Here is a 14,032-nt window from a genome sequence, read left to right as displayed (position 1 = left end):
TTCAAACACGCGAACAATTAATGCACATGGGAACATAGCGTGTGTAAATACCTACATTGCCACTCAGTGCTAATCATCATCATCATCATCATCATCATAATCATCATTGTTTTGCTTTACAAGGGTTAGGGATTTCAGGGGTCCCTGAAACCTTCAGATTGTCTGTGTGGCATTTATTTTGTAATTTCATTCATCACAAATTTGTTTGGTAATGTGCACCACAAAGCTAAATCAAAAACTGAAACAGTAAGGACCTTAAGGCTGCTGCTGCTTTTTTACCCAATCTTGAGCCACTGTACAGGGGCCATATGTCAAAATCTAGTTTTAATATTCCAATTGACATTATGCTTACATGGTACATGTCCTTAAACAATAGGGACCAAACCGCTCTTTTTTTTGCGTGTGCATTTATCTGTCCCTACATACACACATATTATGCATACATATTCACATGAATCTGTACATGTATGTGTGTATTTATTATGTGAAACACACATTAGGCTACATCTAGAGGATATTATTAACAAGGCAAAATGTTCACTTTTCCCACCACTGCTTTCTTTTTGTTGGCTGCTCTTTGTTCCAAATAAATTATATTGAACCATGAGTCCCCACTGGGAGATAACACATGGAGCAGGCTTCTGTAGGTCACTGAACTTGGTATGATTTCTCACTTGTGTTTGAGTGTTTTCAGTGTGGTGACTTGCTGCAATCGGTTTATAACACAGACTCTATTATATATAGGATATAAGATATATTTATATCCAGTCTATGTGGTTTAGAAAGTCAAAGTTTAGAGTTCAATGGCAAGGAGTTCCAGATGTCCTCCGACACGCTGGAGGGCGCTGTTGCAGTCTCACACCGCGCTAACGTCCCGTCTGTTGCCGGAAGTAAATCTCACTTTTCAAAGGAAAGGCATGCGAGTTTGTTTGGATCTCCATGTGACACCGACTTCGGACCAGACCCCCTGGAAATTGAACGACATCTCCCAGTACACTCACAGTCGTCATGGGCAAAAAAGGCAAGAAAGAAAAGAAGGTGAAGGGAGCCGAGAAGACGGCTGCCAAAATGGAGAAAAAGGTTTCAAAGAGGTCCAAACGAGAAGAGGTAACACTCTTGTGACACAAAGATTAACGCTTCCTTATTTGTTCATATTTGTACTTTTCAAATGACATAAGAAGGATATTGTGCCGCGCTAATAGCTTTGTAGCTTTGTGCAAATTACTGTTAAAATGTTGTTAAAATAAGATTAACTTAAGTTAGCTGGTCTGTTGCATAGTCTATCATGGTCTAACGTTACTGCAAGTCGTAGCAAGTTCAACTGTCAAACAAAACTAGTGCAAGGAAACAAAACCGTCTGCATTATTACTTACAACATTAGCTAATTTTTGTAAGCCATTTACATTCCTCTGCGTTTTGTCCTTCCTTCTCCGTCTCCAGGAGGATTTGGAGGCTCTGATTGCTGAGTTTCAGAATCTGGATGCCAAGAAGACCCAAGTTGTAGAGACAACATGTCCGCCTCCATCACCAAGGTGAAGGGCTGCATCTTCAACTTTACAGTCCCCGTTGGGAAATGTGTCTTGCAGCAGAAACACAGAGCTCATACAGACTTGACGTAGAACATAATGGAACACATCAAACATAAAGCAGTGCAAGATCGTCAGCTGACTCATCAAGAGCTTAAACAGTTGAATGACATACGAGACAAAGTGTCAAAGTACAGATGAGGCTGATGGGAACGTCATTCATTTTGCAGGTATTTGGTCATAAACCAAAGTACTGGACAAATGAGTTAGAAGCTGTTTCAGGGTTGGGACATTATGCATGAATCGTCAGCCATGGCAGGAAGCTGGACGTCTCTCATTCTCTCACGTCTTTTTCATGTCTTTCAGATTGAGTGCGTCTCTCTCCTCCCATCCTGAGAAAGATGAACTCATCCTGTTTGGGGGAGAGTTCTTCAATGGAAAGAAGGTAGCAAACAATACGCTAATGACTGCTTCTTTGTGTGAGCAATTTATGAAACGTGTCACTTTGGATGCAGGCTTTCCAAATGTGTCTTTTGAACATGAAGAACTGACTGATGGTTCAACGCGGTGACATTTAATCTGTGTGTCCACCAGCTCACTCACAGCCACAAACTGGGGCAGGATTTTGCAGCTTCTGTAAAGTAGAAGCCATCTTTGTTCCTAATCTAAACAATTGGTAAAACTGTGTAACTGTTTATGAATTTATCAGGTTTGATTCATATGTTTAATTTAAAAACCGGTTGTTGCCTTTATTTATTTATTTTTTTGCAGACGTACCTGTACAACGATCTGTTTTTCTACAACATCAAGAAGAACAGCTGGGTTAAATCAGACATCCCCAACCCTCCTCCCCCCCGCTGCTCTCATCAGGTACGCCTACAAAGAGGATTCTTTTGGTGCACACTGTGTTAATATTTCTGCTCACATTGAAACATCGCAGTGCTTTTCTGCACAGTTTGACACCCAGCGAGCAAACACCGCATTCTGCACTTGGATCACATGACTAGTATTAATCAAAAGGCCGATATTCATAATGAGTTTACAGCTATATTTAATAGACCCTGCCTGGTAGTGCCACACTGCTGGAACATAATTTTGCATGGAAGTCCTTACTCAATTATGTGATTCTTCATTTAAACCACATGGGGGCAGACTGCCGTACCACCCGTTCGGTGAAGCTTATCAGCAAAGTCATCACGGCTGCTGCAAGAAAACCAATTAAATCTGAGGACATTAAACCTCCTCATCTCACTCTGTACACGCAGACCTCTTCCTCCATTCTGTCTCACTCCTCCTTCCCTCCATCCTTTCCTCCCTTCAGGCGGTGGTAGTTCCCCAGGGTGGGGGTCAGCTCTGGGTGTTTGGCGGAGAGTTTGCCTCTCCTAACGGTGAACAGTTCTACCACTACAAGGACCTTTGGGTGCTGCACCTGGCTACACACACCTGGGAGAACATCAAGTACGTGCAGACGGTCATAAAAATAGATTTAATGATGAACAGAGGGCTGAATAAATGGAAGTAATGATTGAATGTGTGAATACGGGGATGTGAGAGTGGCCAGAAATACAACTTTATGTTAAATTAATTGATGAGGAAATCTTAATTTGTTCTGTCTAATGCAAGCCTAATCAGCAGATCAGTTGATTGCTTAGTTAATAGAAAATATATAGCTTCATGATTAAGTAAAACAAGCCCCATGGTGCATTGCATTGTGGATGGTTACTTTGTATTTATAATTATCATTTTACAAACATCAGTGATCTGAAATTATTTAAGTTAAATTATATAAGTTTTGTGTATTTCCAGGGCGCCTGGTGGTCCTTCAGGTCGCAGTGGCCACCGGATGGTCCTCAGCAAGAAACAGCTGCTGGTGTTTGGAGGTTTCCATGAGAGCACCAGGTTAGCAGAAGGTTACAGAATAATAAACCAGGACAATATATCTTTAAGGGAGTAGACAGTGGGCAGGTGTTTGGTTACATCATCACTTCCTTGATACCTGTAATGGGTGAAGAGAGACAGACTTTTCCAAATTTCCAAAGTTTCATCTGTTCATAATTTGGATTTATTCATATGGACATTCATGGACTGGCTGTATAAGTAAGACACACTACATATACACCATAATGCCAAGAGTTTTAGGAAACCCCTCCGAATCATTGAATTCAGGTGTTCCAATCACTTCCATGGCCACGGGTTCTACAAACATTTGTGAAAGAATGGGTGGCTCTCAGGAGTTTATTCGTGAAATTTCCTCACTACTAAATATTCCACAGTCAACTATTAGTGTTACTGTAACAAAGGGGAAGTGATTGGGAACAACAGAGTGGTAACCAAGTGGTGGTAACCAAAGTGGTAGGCCATATAAAATGTGGCCTACCACTTTGGTACCACAGAGCGGGGTCAGCACATGCTGAGGCGCACAGTGCGCAGAAGTCTCCAGCTTTCAAAGATTCCCATGATCACACTCCTAAACCTTGTGGACAGCCTTCTCAGAATAGTTGAAGGTGTTATAGCTGCAAAGGGTGGGCCAACTCCATATTAAACCCTACAGATTAAGAATGGGATGTCATTAACCTTCATGTGCAGGTAAAGGCATAGTGTATCTAAAATTTAAAGCTGCATAATTGGTAAAATGACTGTCTGCATTATGAAGGGAGACACTTGTAGAAGAACAAACTCGCCAAGAATACACACCTGACTGCAGCTGCAGTTCCTCTCGGCTCTACATTTTAGTGTCTTTCAGCTCATCGTTTTATTTTTACCTTTACCTTTGAACCTTGTTTCCAGCAGCAGCAGACGGCTCTTTTCAGTGAAAATCATTTGGTACAAAATAACACAGACAAAGGTGATGTATGTAGTGTATGGGTACATTGGCATTGAAGTTCAGGTTGTTAAACTCTTCCTGCTGTTTAAAGTCTGTCATGTAATAAGATGGTTGATTCAGTATTCAGTCTGGCATAGCTTCAGTGAAGTGATCATCTTTTTGCAACAGGTCATCAAGTTGACACTCCTTCAGTGTCCCTCTGTTTTTTTCCATTTTTGGTTCACTTGCAGCCCTTTCCTCTCCTACTTACTCCTCCTCCCCCTGCAGGGATTTTATCTACTACAACGACGTGTACTCTTTCTCCCTGGACACCTTCTCTTGGTCACGCCTTACTCCGTCGGGCACCTCCCCCTCCCCACGCTCGGCCTGTCAGATGACCTCCACGCCTGATGGCACGGGTGTCATCATCTACGGGGGATACTCTAAAGTGGTGAGTGTGTGTGGGCATGTGTGCCACTCCCCTATTGATAATTTATTACTTTTTGTGCCTGCCTGATAAGTGTGTGTGTGTGTGTGTGTGTGTGTGTTTACTAGAGAGTGAAGAAGGATGTAGAGAAGGGAACCATCCACTCTGACATGTTTCTTCTGAAGCGAGAGGGCAAAGATGGCCAAGGTACAAAAAAACGTCACAATTAGAGACATTTAAGACAATGCAAGCGATAACACGAATAGAAATCATCTAGCTGTTATCCTTATTTTTTGTGACTCATCCTGCCTGTTTCTCTGTCCTCCAGAGAAGTGGTCGTGGTCCAGGTTGAACCCCTCTGGTAGCAAGCCCCCTCCTCGTTCGGGTTTTTCTCTGGCCGTGGCACCAGCGGGGCGGGCGGTACTGTTTGGTGGGGTTTGCGATGAAGAAGAGGAGGAGTCACTGGAGGGCGACTTCTACAACGACCTCTATCTCTATGATACCGTGAAGAACCGATGGTTCCCCGGCCTGCTCAGGGTAAGCTACAGGGCCATGAACCTGCTGCATGAGTGAGTGTTTGGATTAAATGATGTGTTTCAGGAAAAATACATGAGACTTCATACATCCATGCACCTTACTAATTTATTATACCTATTACTTTAAATAATAGACTTCAAAAAGACGTGGACATAGTCACTGTGACGTCACCCGTTGGTTTGTGGACGGCTGTTTTGAAGCCTCGTGCCTGGCAGTTTGGCCGCCGCCATGTTGATTTAATGCAACCATGCACCGGACGTGAAAATATTTGGACGAGACGGCGCGCTAGCAAGCTTGGATAGCTAGCTGTAACTCAGGTTAACTGTTATTTTAACCAGGATGGTAATTTTAGCTAGCTAAAAACAGGCTTATAACAAAATGTACCTACCTGAAAAGTGTACAGCCAACTCCTAATAAGCTTTTTCAACGGCGTTAGTTAACTTTACAAAGGGCAATGGATACGAATCACTTTTACCTGATTGACAGGTCGCCGTGGTAGCGACTCACAAGGTCAATCACAAGGTAGTCCCGTCCTAGAGCATACTCTGCTTTCCGGTCTATTTTCCTCTAAATGGGACCATCATTTACTAAAGGAACATCATGCTGTGTTTAAGAAGACTCGAAACTAACGACTGAGACCATCAGCTCATTATGAAAGTGTTTACTGAGGTCAGGTGGAAAGTAGGATCATTTTACCATTATTTCTAATAGAACAGGACTTCTTTTTACAAACAGAGGTGTCGCCCCCTGCTGGTTGTTAGAAAGAATGCAGGTAAAGTGATTTCCGCATTGGCTTCAGTCGAGAGCTGGAGGTTACCGTTTGCTTAAATACATATACATATTGCTTTAAAAAGGCACATGCTTTGAGAAATCTTTAAATGGTCACTGTCATTATTGAGTTTTGAATGAGTTAGGCCTGACATTGTTTTATTGAGGCATTTAAAGTGCAGTTTGATAGTCAAAGTTTGTCCTTTGAAATCCACTAGTCCTGACTAGAAATCCAAATCATTACAATATGATGTGGTGCTTTACTGCCTCGACCTCGGTCTGCGATCGTTTTTGTTTCTGTCTGTCCAGGGAAATAAGTCGGAGAAGAAGAAGCGACGGAGGGGGAAGAAGGGTGGAGCCGAGGGAGAGGGAGCAGAGAAGGAGGGGGAGGAGGGGGCGGCGGCAGCGGCATCTCAAGCACCCACTGAGGTCATCAAGGAGATTGTGACCGAGGACGGCACAGTGATGACCATCAAGGAAGTGATCCCAGGAGCTCAGGAGGAGGAAGAGGAAGATGAGGAGGAGGAGGAGGAGGATGGCAAGATCACACACACACAAACACACTCACAAAACTAATTAAAGATGTGAAAAAATATTGATAGGTTGTTAAATTTATCTCCTCAGGTTCAGCCTCAGCCCCCTTGGTGGAGCCTTGCCCGAGGTCCAGTGCCATGGCAACAGTGCGTCAGGGCAAGCTCTTCCTATACGGTGGGATGTTCGAGGTTGGCGACCGCCAGTTCACCTTGAACGACTTCTACTGCCTGGACCTCCACAAGATGGACCAGTGGGAGGTTCTGGTTGAAATGGACCCAAGTGAGTGACAAAGACGTGTTAATAACACATGTAGATGAGAAAGGATATGAAACCTATTCAGTGTCGGCTCAGCAGGTCGTCCTACAGCAGCCGGTACACTGATTTGTCTTGTTTAAATATCTTGTGACGCAGAAGAGCAGTTGGGGATGATGAGATGGGAGAGAGGGGTGTGAGGTTTCATTTGGATTTATGATTCTCTCTCTGCAGAGACACAGGAGTGGCTCGAAGAGTCTGAGTCAGAAGATGAGGAGGAGGAGGAGGAGGAGGAGGCGGCGAAAGGAGCAGAAGAGGATGAAGAGTCTGAAGAGGAAAGCGAGGATGAGGAAGGCAAGGGATTGTTCGGCCTCTTCACTGTTTTACACTTCTCTGTCTCTTTCTCTTCCTGTTTACCATTTCATGTGACTTACAATGCGCAGCAAGCACAGGCATCTCGATCAGGGTGTGCTTGACATTAACCAGATGTTGATATGAGGTAAACCAACCTTCCAATCACGGGAAAACATCTGTAATAGGAAATCTGTTTTAGTGTCAGTAGGCAACGCTAGGCGCTAAAGGCCTTGTGTTTTCGCCCATGCTCTATTGCTGTATTTTTTTAGTAAAGAAAAATCTCCTCTTGCCTTATTTGAACTGGCGGTACGGTACTACGCACTGCAAAACTTTGCAGTAAAATGTAAACATAGGCTCTGACAGTCTGCGTGCCGTAAATCCTTTAGTCTGATTTTGCAGGAAATTGAATAACTACAGAAATAGCCAATCTTTTCGCTGATGCTCCCTTTTGCTTATGTAGGTCATATAGAGGAAACAGTATGAAATTAAGACTGTTTCATGACCAGTTAAAAACTCCTTCTAGTATGTTTAAACCCAGTGATTACCTCTGGGGACCTTGGATATATGTAGCAAATTTTATTCCATATATTAGTTTCATGAATCAAAGTGGTGGCCCGACCAAATGATTTACTGACTATAGGCATTTTCACATGTCACGGTTGGAAAAGCACCGGTGTAAATAAAATAAAAAAAAACATGATGATTGATTTCCATTTACCACCTTCAGTTTCAGGGTCCTTGTATTGTGACTTACTGTGAAAAGAAAAAGATTTTTTTAAATGTTACAAGCAACTTTAACCTCTCTACCTGTGTGTTTCCAGATGAAGAAGAGCTCCCCGCAGTGCAGGAGGGAGAGACAGTGACGGATTACCAGCTCCGTACAGAGCAGTACTGGGTGGGACTGGCACGTGCCAACATGGGCTCCGAAGCCAAGGACAAAAAAGTCGCCAAGGTTGCCCTCGCCATGGCAAAGGTCTTCTATGAAGACCAGTAGTGGGAGATGCCAAACTGTCTGAGCGACTGTGTGTGTGTGTGTGTGTGTGTGTGAAATTTGTTTGTAATTACCTTTTTACAAATCATGTCATTTGAACAGTACTGCCAGTAATTCAGAAATTCAAGTGAACTCTCAAAAAACCTACCAACTGATGAAATTTGAATATATGGACTGTTTTAGACGTGGTATAATGGTTTGTTGAGCATAACGCTTTTCATTCATTTTCATTTAAATAACTCTATTCTGCGACTTCACAAAATAATAAATAACTTAATAATTAAAACTAAATTGCTGCGGTCAATTTTGAGGTCAGTGTTGTAAAGCAGAAATTAGTTTTCAAAGGAGAAGTTGAGCATTGAAATTAAATTGCATGTGGTTTTGGGGTTAAAACAGCAGCTTAGTTGGGGGGGGGTGTGTGAGAGCGAATGTAATTATTATTACAGGCCTAAAATCCAATCAATAAAGTCAAAGTGGGTGTTTTATTTGTAAACTTGTCAGATTTAGCACAGAGAGCTGTGTTGCTACACAGACCAGAAGTACCAGAGGTTTTTTTTTTTTGCTTAATGGTGGGCAGCAAAACATACTGTACACATAACAATGACATTATCATCTTATAAAGTTGAGATGGGGAATGTGTTGGCAGACAGTTGTGTATTTCCACGTCTAGCACAGTGACATTAGCATCCATTTGAAGGTGTGTCTCTGGCAGCCTGAAAAAAAAGTCCAATATTTACTCTCCCTTTAGTACTGTTAATGTCCAAGAACTCCTGAGAAACATATCAAGGTATTTAGCTGCTAAATGCTCCACAACGTTCACCAGCTAGGATGTTATGTGGTGCGGGTCAGGTTGTGTACAGTGGGTTTATCAGTGCCTTTTTTTTTTTTGTGAAAACAGCTGCCTGCTGCTGGAAACAAGGGACCTTAATCATTTCTCAAATTTCTGCCTCCTCAGTCCTTGAGGAGACGCTAGGAGAGAGGAGTCGAAGAAACAGGAATTTAACGAAATGAGATTTCCTTTCCTCGGAGCTGTGATCTCTGTCAGAGCAGCAGACCAGCTTTTGGCACTAAAGACTACAGATAATTTCTTCACAATCCAGAAACATGTCTGTCAACATTATATATCAGTGGAAACATCTCGAGGTTCCAATAAACATTAATAATCATTCACAAGGCTGCACAGTACTACTTTTTTTTTTGCGGTGCGCCTTTTGCCTGTAAACAGGAGATCATTTCAACCCTCAGCCTGATGAGATGAGCGTTTCATCATCAGTCCCTTTACAAAATGACAGTAATATTTATCTCATATTGCCCTAAGTCATTACAGGACACTACTGTTGGAATGACGTGCAGACTACATGGGCACTATTATTATTATAACATGAAACACAGCAGATCAGGTATGTATGCTCTGGTTCATATTACAGCCTAATATTTTGACTTCAGCAGCTCTTTGAACTGTTTTGTCACGGTTATAGCAGCTGAATTGGTGTGATGGGCGGATCGGCTCGGACATTAACAGAACACATATTTATATGCATAGGCTAAATCATCCATCCGCCCCCCCACCAGCTAATTATTTTATCAGATTTAGAGACCAGCACCTGTATAGGCATTTTATCTCACCTCTACCGGCCAGGCGATTTCTTTCTTGTGTGTTATATTAATGTATCAGTGTTTTCTTTAACAATTTACTTTGATGATTCGAGAGGCTGCTGTCATTCATTTAAACGTTTCCATCCGTGCAGTAATGTCACAGCAAATATCGTGGGACAAAACCTGCAGTAAAAGGCTAAACTTGACAGGACAGACAGAGAAAACAGGGGGAACAGAATTAAACTTTCAGCTTCTATAATCCAGATGGAGTGCAGGATTGATCAGGAGGACGGCTGCTTTACTCCAGTTTATCACAGGTTGTTCACTAATGGATTGTATTTTTCATTGAAGCAATTTTCATTTTGAAAATCAAATATAAATTACACTTCATAATTATGTTGACAAATCTTGGTTGACTCTGCAATTGGAATATAATTCTAAATGTATTCATATAGCCTACCATCCATTTACCATCCAATGCTACAATATCAATATGAACATCTCTAACTACCAAATGACTTAAATGATGCACTAATTAAAGGTTAATTTGTCTCTCTATATAATAAGGTCAGCTGGGAGTGTGATCTTTTGGATGTCTTACCACGTCGGGCCCTTAGAAGAGAGTCGACAGCGTGTTGATATATTGGCAGAGACAGATGAAAGGTGTTCATGGTTTAGACTACCACGGGCGGTGCCTTTTCAAGATGTGAAACTTTTTCGAGCCGTTACTTACACAGATACACGATCCAAGACGACTTTCCCTTAATTCCACTGCTGATGCTGATAAAAATGATAGACTTTCTTTTATGAAGCTCCAAAAGCAGGACTCATAGACCTCATAAAGCTCTTCTTTTACTCTTGGGTGCCATTTTAATGAATGAACACGTCCGGACATATGGGACAGGACGCGTAGCCTTATATCTGAACAAGATAAACAGATAACTAAAACATTTAACAGTGGGAGATAATTGTGGAGTCTACAAGAAAAGCCTTGAGCCACAGTGGAAGCTCCTTACTCGCAGGACAGGAAGTATAAGACTAAACAATCTCACACATGTTCATTCTATCCCAAACCCTGGTACACATAGTGTCAAGTTCATAAGATAAAAACACATGCAGGGTTATATAGGTAAAGTACATATAGGTAAAATCAATTTCCTGTCACAACAAAGAGGTGGCACACTCGTACGAGCCCACCGTATGGAATAAAGTCAGAGAAAGTTCAGATAAGAATACGAAAATGTTCTTGAGGCCCAGCGAGCTGAAAGACGCTGAAACATTCTGTAGAGCTGGGGGATAAATCTCTTTGGGTTTGTCACAACCAGCGGTACCTCTCACATTACTTAAACTTATTTGATGCATTGTTAGTATATTAATTAGTGCAGCTTTAAGGCCCATTGGTGATTAAACGGGTTATTATCTTTTGCTTATGCTCCCATGTATCCACAAGTAGTTGTGTTTCCTGCTGCCACAGAACACTGTTCCCCAGTTTACAAAAAACATGGTCCTGTTGTGCTCACGACAGCTTAGAAATGTGGTGATACAAAACTGGAAAGAAATGCAAATGAACCTGATTATGCATCAGAATAATGGAAATGGTTAATGGAAAAATTAATTAAACCACAGTCTGCAAATGTCATCTGCTGAATCTCATTTTCAACACTGAATATTCCCAAATAATTTTGAATAAATCCAATATCCACACTCTACCATGTACTTGTGTTTTTCTAGATAGGATTTGTCCCCGTCTGCTGGACATCTTGGTCAGGGCAGACAATCAGACTGGTGGAGAACTAGACTGCTTTGGCAACTTATTTAGGGGATATGCAAGCAAAACTAACAATGTAGTGCTTTAAGCGTGTTAAGACTGGAAAAAATGAAATGGTCCCCCCTACCGTTTCAGCTTATTCCAGCGCTGTCATAAATAAGGACACTTATACACTTGCATTTATTATGATTACATGATGATCAAAAACTAGCAGGTCACCAACTTTGCTGACACAGCCAAACGTCAAGCAAGTGCGACAGCGCCAAACCGAGCAAAATAACTCACTAGTCCAACAGAAAGAATGCCCCTGCCTACTCTTCTACTACTCTTGTCTAGTAAGTTTGCTAACATCAACTTGTAAAGAGTAACACGTCCGGTCACTTTCACTTTTTTTTTCTTACTCTCTTCTTCGGCCTCTTTGCAGCCTCTGCCATGGCATCCATACTGAGAATATCAGGCCAACTTCTTCCAAAGACCTTATGTTGTACATTAGATCCTTTTTGCTGCTTCTTCCTTGCAGAAGAGTCGTGTTGGTGCTGTAAACCATTACACTGTTGTGGTGATAAATGTCCCTGCTACTGCCCTGGCCAAGTTAAATAGCACAGTTGCCTTTCTCTTTTCTCTGTAGCAAGAAGACTGCTTCATGGATATGATGATTTGGTGTGCCCCCAGCAGTTAGCTAGCAGCAACACATGTCCTCTTTGAGAGTTTTACTCCGCTACAATAAGCAAGAGGGAGATTGGGAAGAGAGAAAGCGAGAGGAAGGTGATTTGAGCAGAAGAGTGACAGCATTCAGGAATCATCAAAAGATGAGAGAGATGTGAGGGGGTGGAGAGCCGGGGAAGCAGTGTTGGCGAGAGTAGAAGGTAGAGAGAGACAGCAGGTGAGAGAAAAAGGGATGACAAGACAGCAGCGGCGCCAGCCGGGAAGAAAGGGGAGAGGAGGAGGAGCGAGGGATGCAGGGAACGAGAAGGGGACGAGTGCACAATGTGTGAGGGAAGACATCAGTCACTGTGCAAGCACCAGCCTATCCCTCTGACCTATTTTATCCTCCATCAGCATGCTGAACGAGGGATGAGGAGAGGCTGATGAATAATAGAGGAGGAGGAGAGATGGATGAGAATGAGGCTGCCTTCCTCTCATTCACTTCTCCCGCCCGTCTTCTCTCTCTTTCCTGCGACCCCCTTTTTTAATTTTAACTCCGGGACAAAAAAAGATTTTATAAATAACTAAAGAGATTTTTTTGGGTGCAATGCTGACGTGGGGGCACGTAGCGTGTAATCGTCAGAGATACGTCTGTCGTGAGTGTGTGTGTGTGAGAGAGAGAAACTTGTAGAATACGGTTACGTCAGTTCGAGGCAGGGGGGATATTTCTAGCTTTTTCTTTACTTTGTGTACCTTTTTATATTGCAAGAATAAATTGTCAGACAGGTACTATTAAAGTCTCTATATGTAGAAGAACTGAATCCCTCTTGATTGTCAGGATATCTGGGATGAGAATGTCAAAGTGGCCAAAGAGTTTCCTTTTGCCCTCTGGATAGAAACCCCAATATGTTATTTAGATATATATTATAAATGATATTTTGCCAAATGTATTGGGACATCCCTCTGAATCATTGAGTTCAGGTGTTCCAATCACTTCCAGGGCCACAGGTGTTTGTGTGTGTGTGTGTGTGTGTGTGTGTGTGTGTGTGTGTGTGTGTATATGTATATATATAATGTAATGACCAAGTAATCATTATGATGATTCTGTCAGTGCCTTCTTAGCTCTGATTCTGTTTAGATGATGTCATCAATTTGTGGGTACATAAAAATGTGTTACTAACTTCTTTAAATCTTAAGCCCTTGGTTGTGGTCAGGATATCACATTAACCGCGCCTTTGCCCACTTGCCCTCTCATTCACCTGCTCAGTCTTCTCTCTCGCATCCTCTGCCACCACACCAACCCCCTCTACAACCAGTGTGTTTAACGGCCTAAGCCGTAATCCCCAGCCTCACTGTGATTTTATTACTGTAATCTGGGCTGGAATTGGCTTAGCTCTCTCAGACACTGGCAGACAGAAGGACAAGGACAACAAAAGCCAAGACAGCTGCAGGGAGGAGCTGAACAGGGAAAGAGGACACGGCAAGAAGTGGGAGAGAGGAAGGGACTTTGTGATCTGAGGAGGAAGGATGAGAGGACAGTCAGGGAGAGGTAGGAGGGGGCAGACTTTCTAAGGGGAGTTAATCTAAAATTTAGTAACATGTATATTACCTGGTGTTTCCTTTCTGCCCACACTGAGATCTAAACATCTTTTAAGTGGTTCACTTTGGCGCAAAAAAAACTCAAATAAGGAGGTCCAAGGTGGAGTAGGGATTTTAATTCACTCCTCTTCCCTCCAACACCATTAATGCCATTGTGCAAGACACTTAAAAGATAAATACACTACGAAATCACACAAGGCAGAAAACTGTTGCTCGACCAATATAAACTAAA

The 14,032-nt window shown here is 42.3% G+C and overlaps 1 protein-coding gene across 3 annotated transcripts; it reads left to right on the top strand.

The window, feature by feature from the left end:
- The first annotated feature begins 819 nt into the window (after positions 1 to 819).
- On the top strand, positions 820 to 13,262 carry klhdc4 (kelch domain containing 4). 3 transcript variants are annotated; one of them, XM_046036558.1, is made up of 14 exons: positions 820 to 1,107; positions 1,441 to 1,532; positions 1,893 to 1,971; positions 2,298 to 2,396; positions 2,848 to 2,984; positions 3,333 to 3,425; positions 4,618 to 4,780; positions 4,885 to 4,963; positions 5,085 to 5,293; positions 6,371 to 6,599; positions 6,686 to 6,874; positions 7,082 to 7,201; positions 8,023 to 8,231; positions 13,210 to 13,262. In XM_046036558.1, exons 1-13 carry the CDS (start codon positions 1,009 to 1,011, stop codon positions 8,193 to 8,195), a joined length of 1,761 nt encoding a protein of 586 aa, XP_045892514.1. In that variant the 5' UTR covers positions 820 to 1,008; the 3' UTR covers positions 8,196 to 8,231; positions 13,210 to 13,262. The 3 variants fall into 3 exon arrangements, with proteins under 3 accessions (XP_045892514.1, XP_045892516.1, XP_045892515.1); XM_046036560.1 differs by lacking the exon at positions 13,210 to 13,262 and adding an exon at positions 9,148 to 11,427 and having other exon boundaries at positions 8,023 to 8,223; XM_046036559.1 differs by lacking the exon at positions 13,210 to 13,262 and adding an exon at positions 9,091 to 11,427 and having other exon boundaries at positions 8,023 to 8,223.
- Positions 13,263 to 14,032: the final 770 nt, after the last annotated feature.

This window comes from Micropterus dolomieu, linkage group LG22, assembly GCF_021292245.1.
Source record: "Micropterus dolomieu isolate WLL.071019.BEF.003 ecotype Adirondacks linkage group LG22, ASM2129224v1, whole genome shotgun sequence".
Lineage (NCBI taxonomy): Eukaryota > Metazoa > Chordata > Actinopteri > Centrarchiformes > Centrarchidae > Micropterus > Micropterus dolomieu.
Note: the sequence above shows the minus strand (reverse complement) of the source record. Positions and strands in the feature narration are given on the sequence as shown.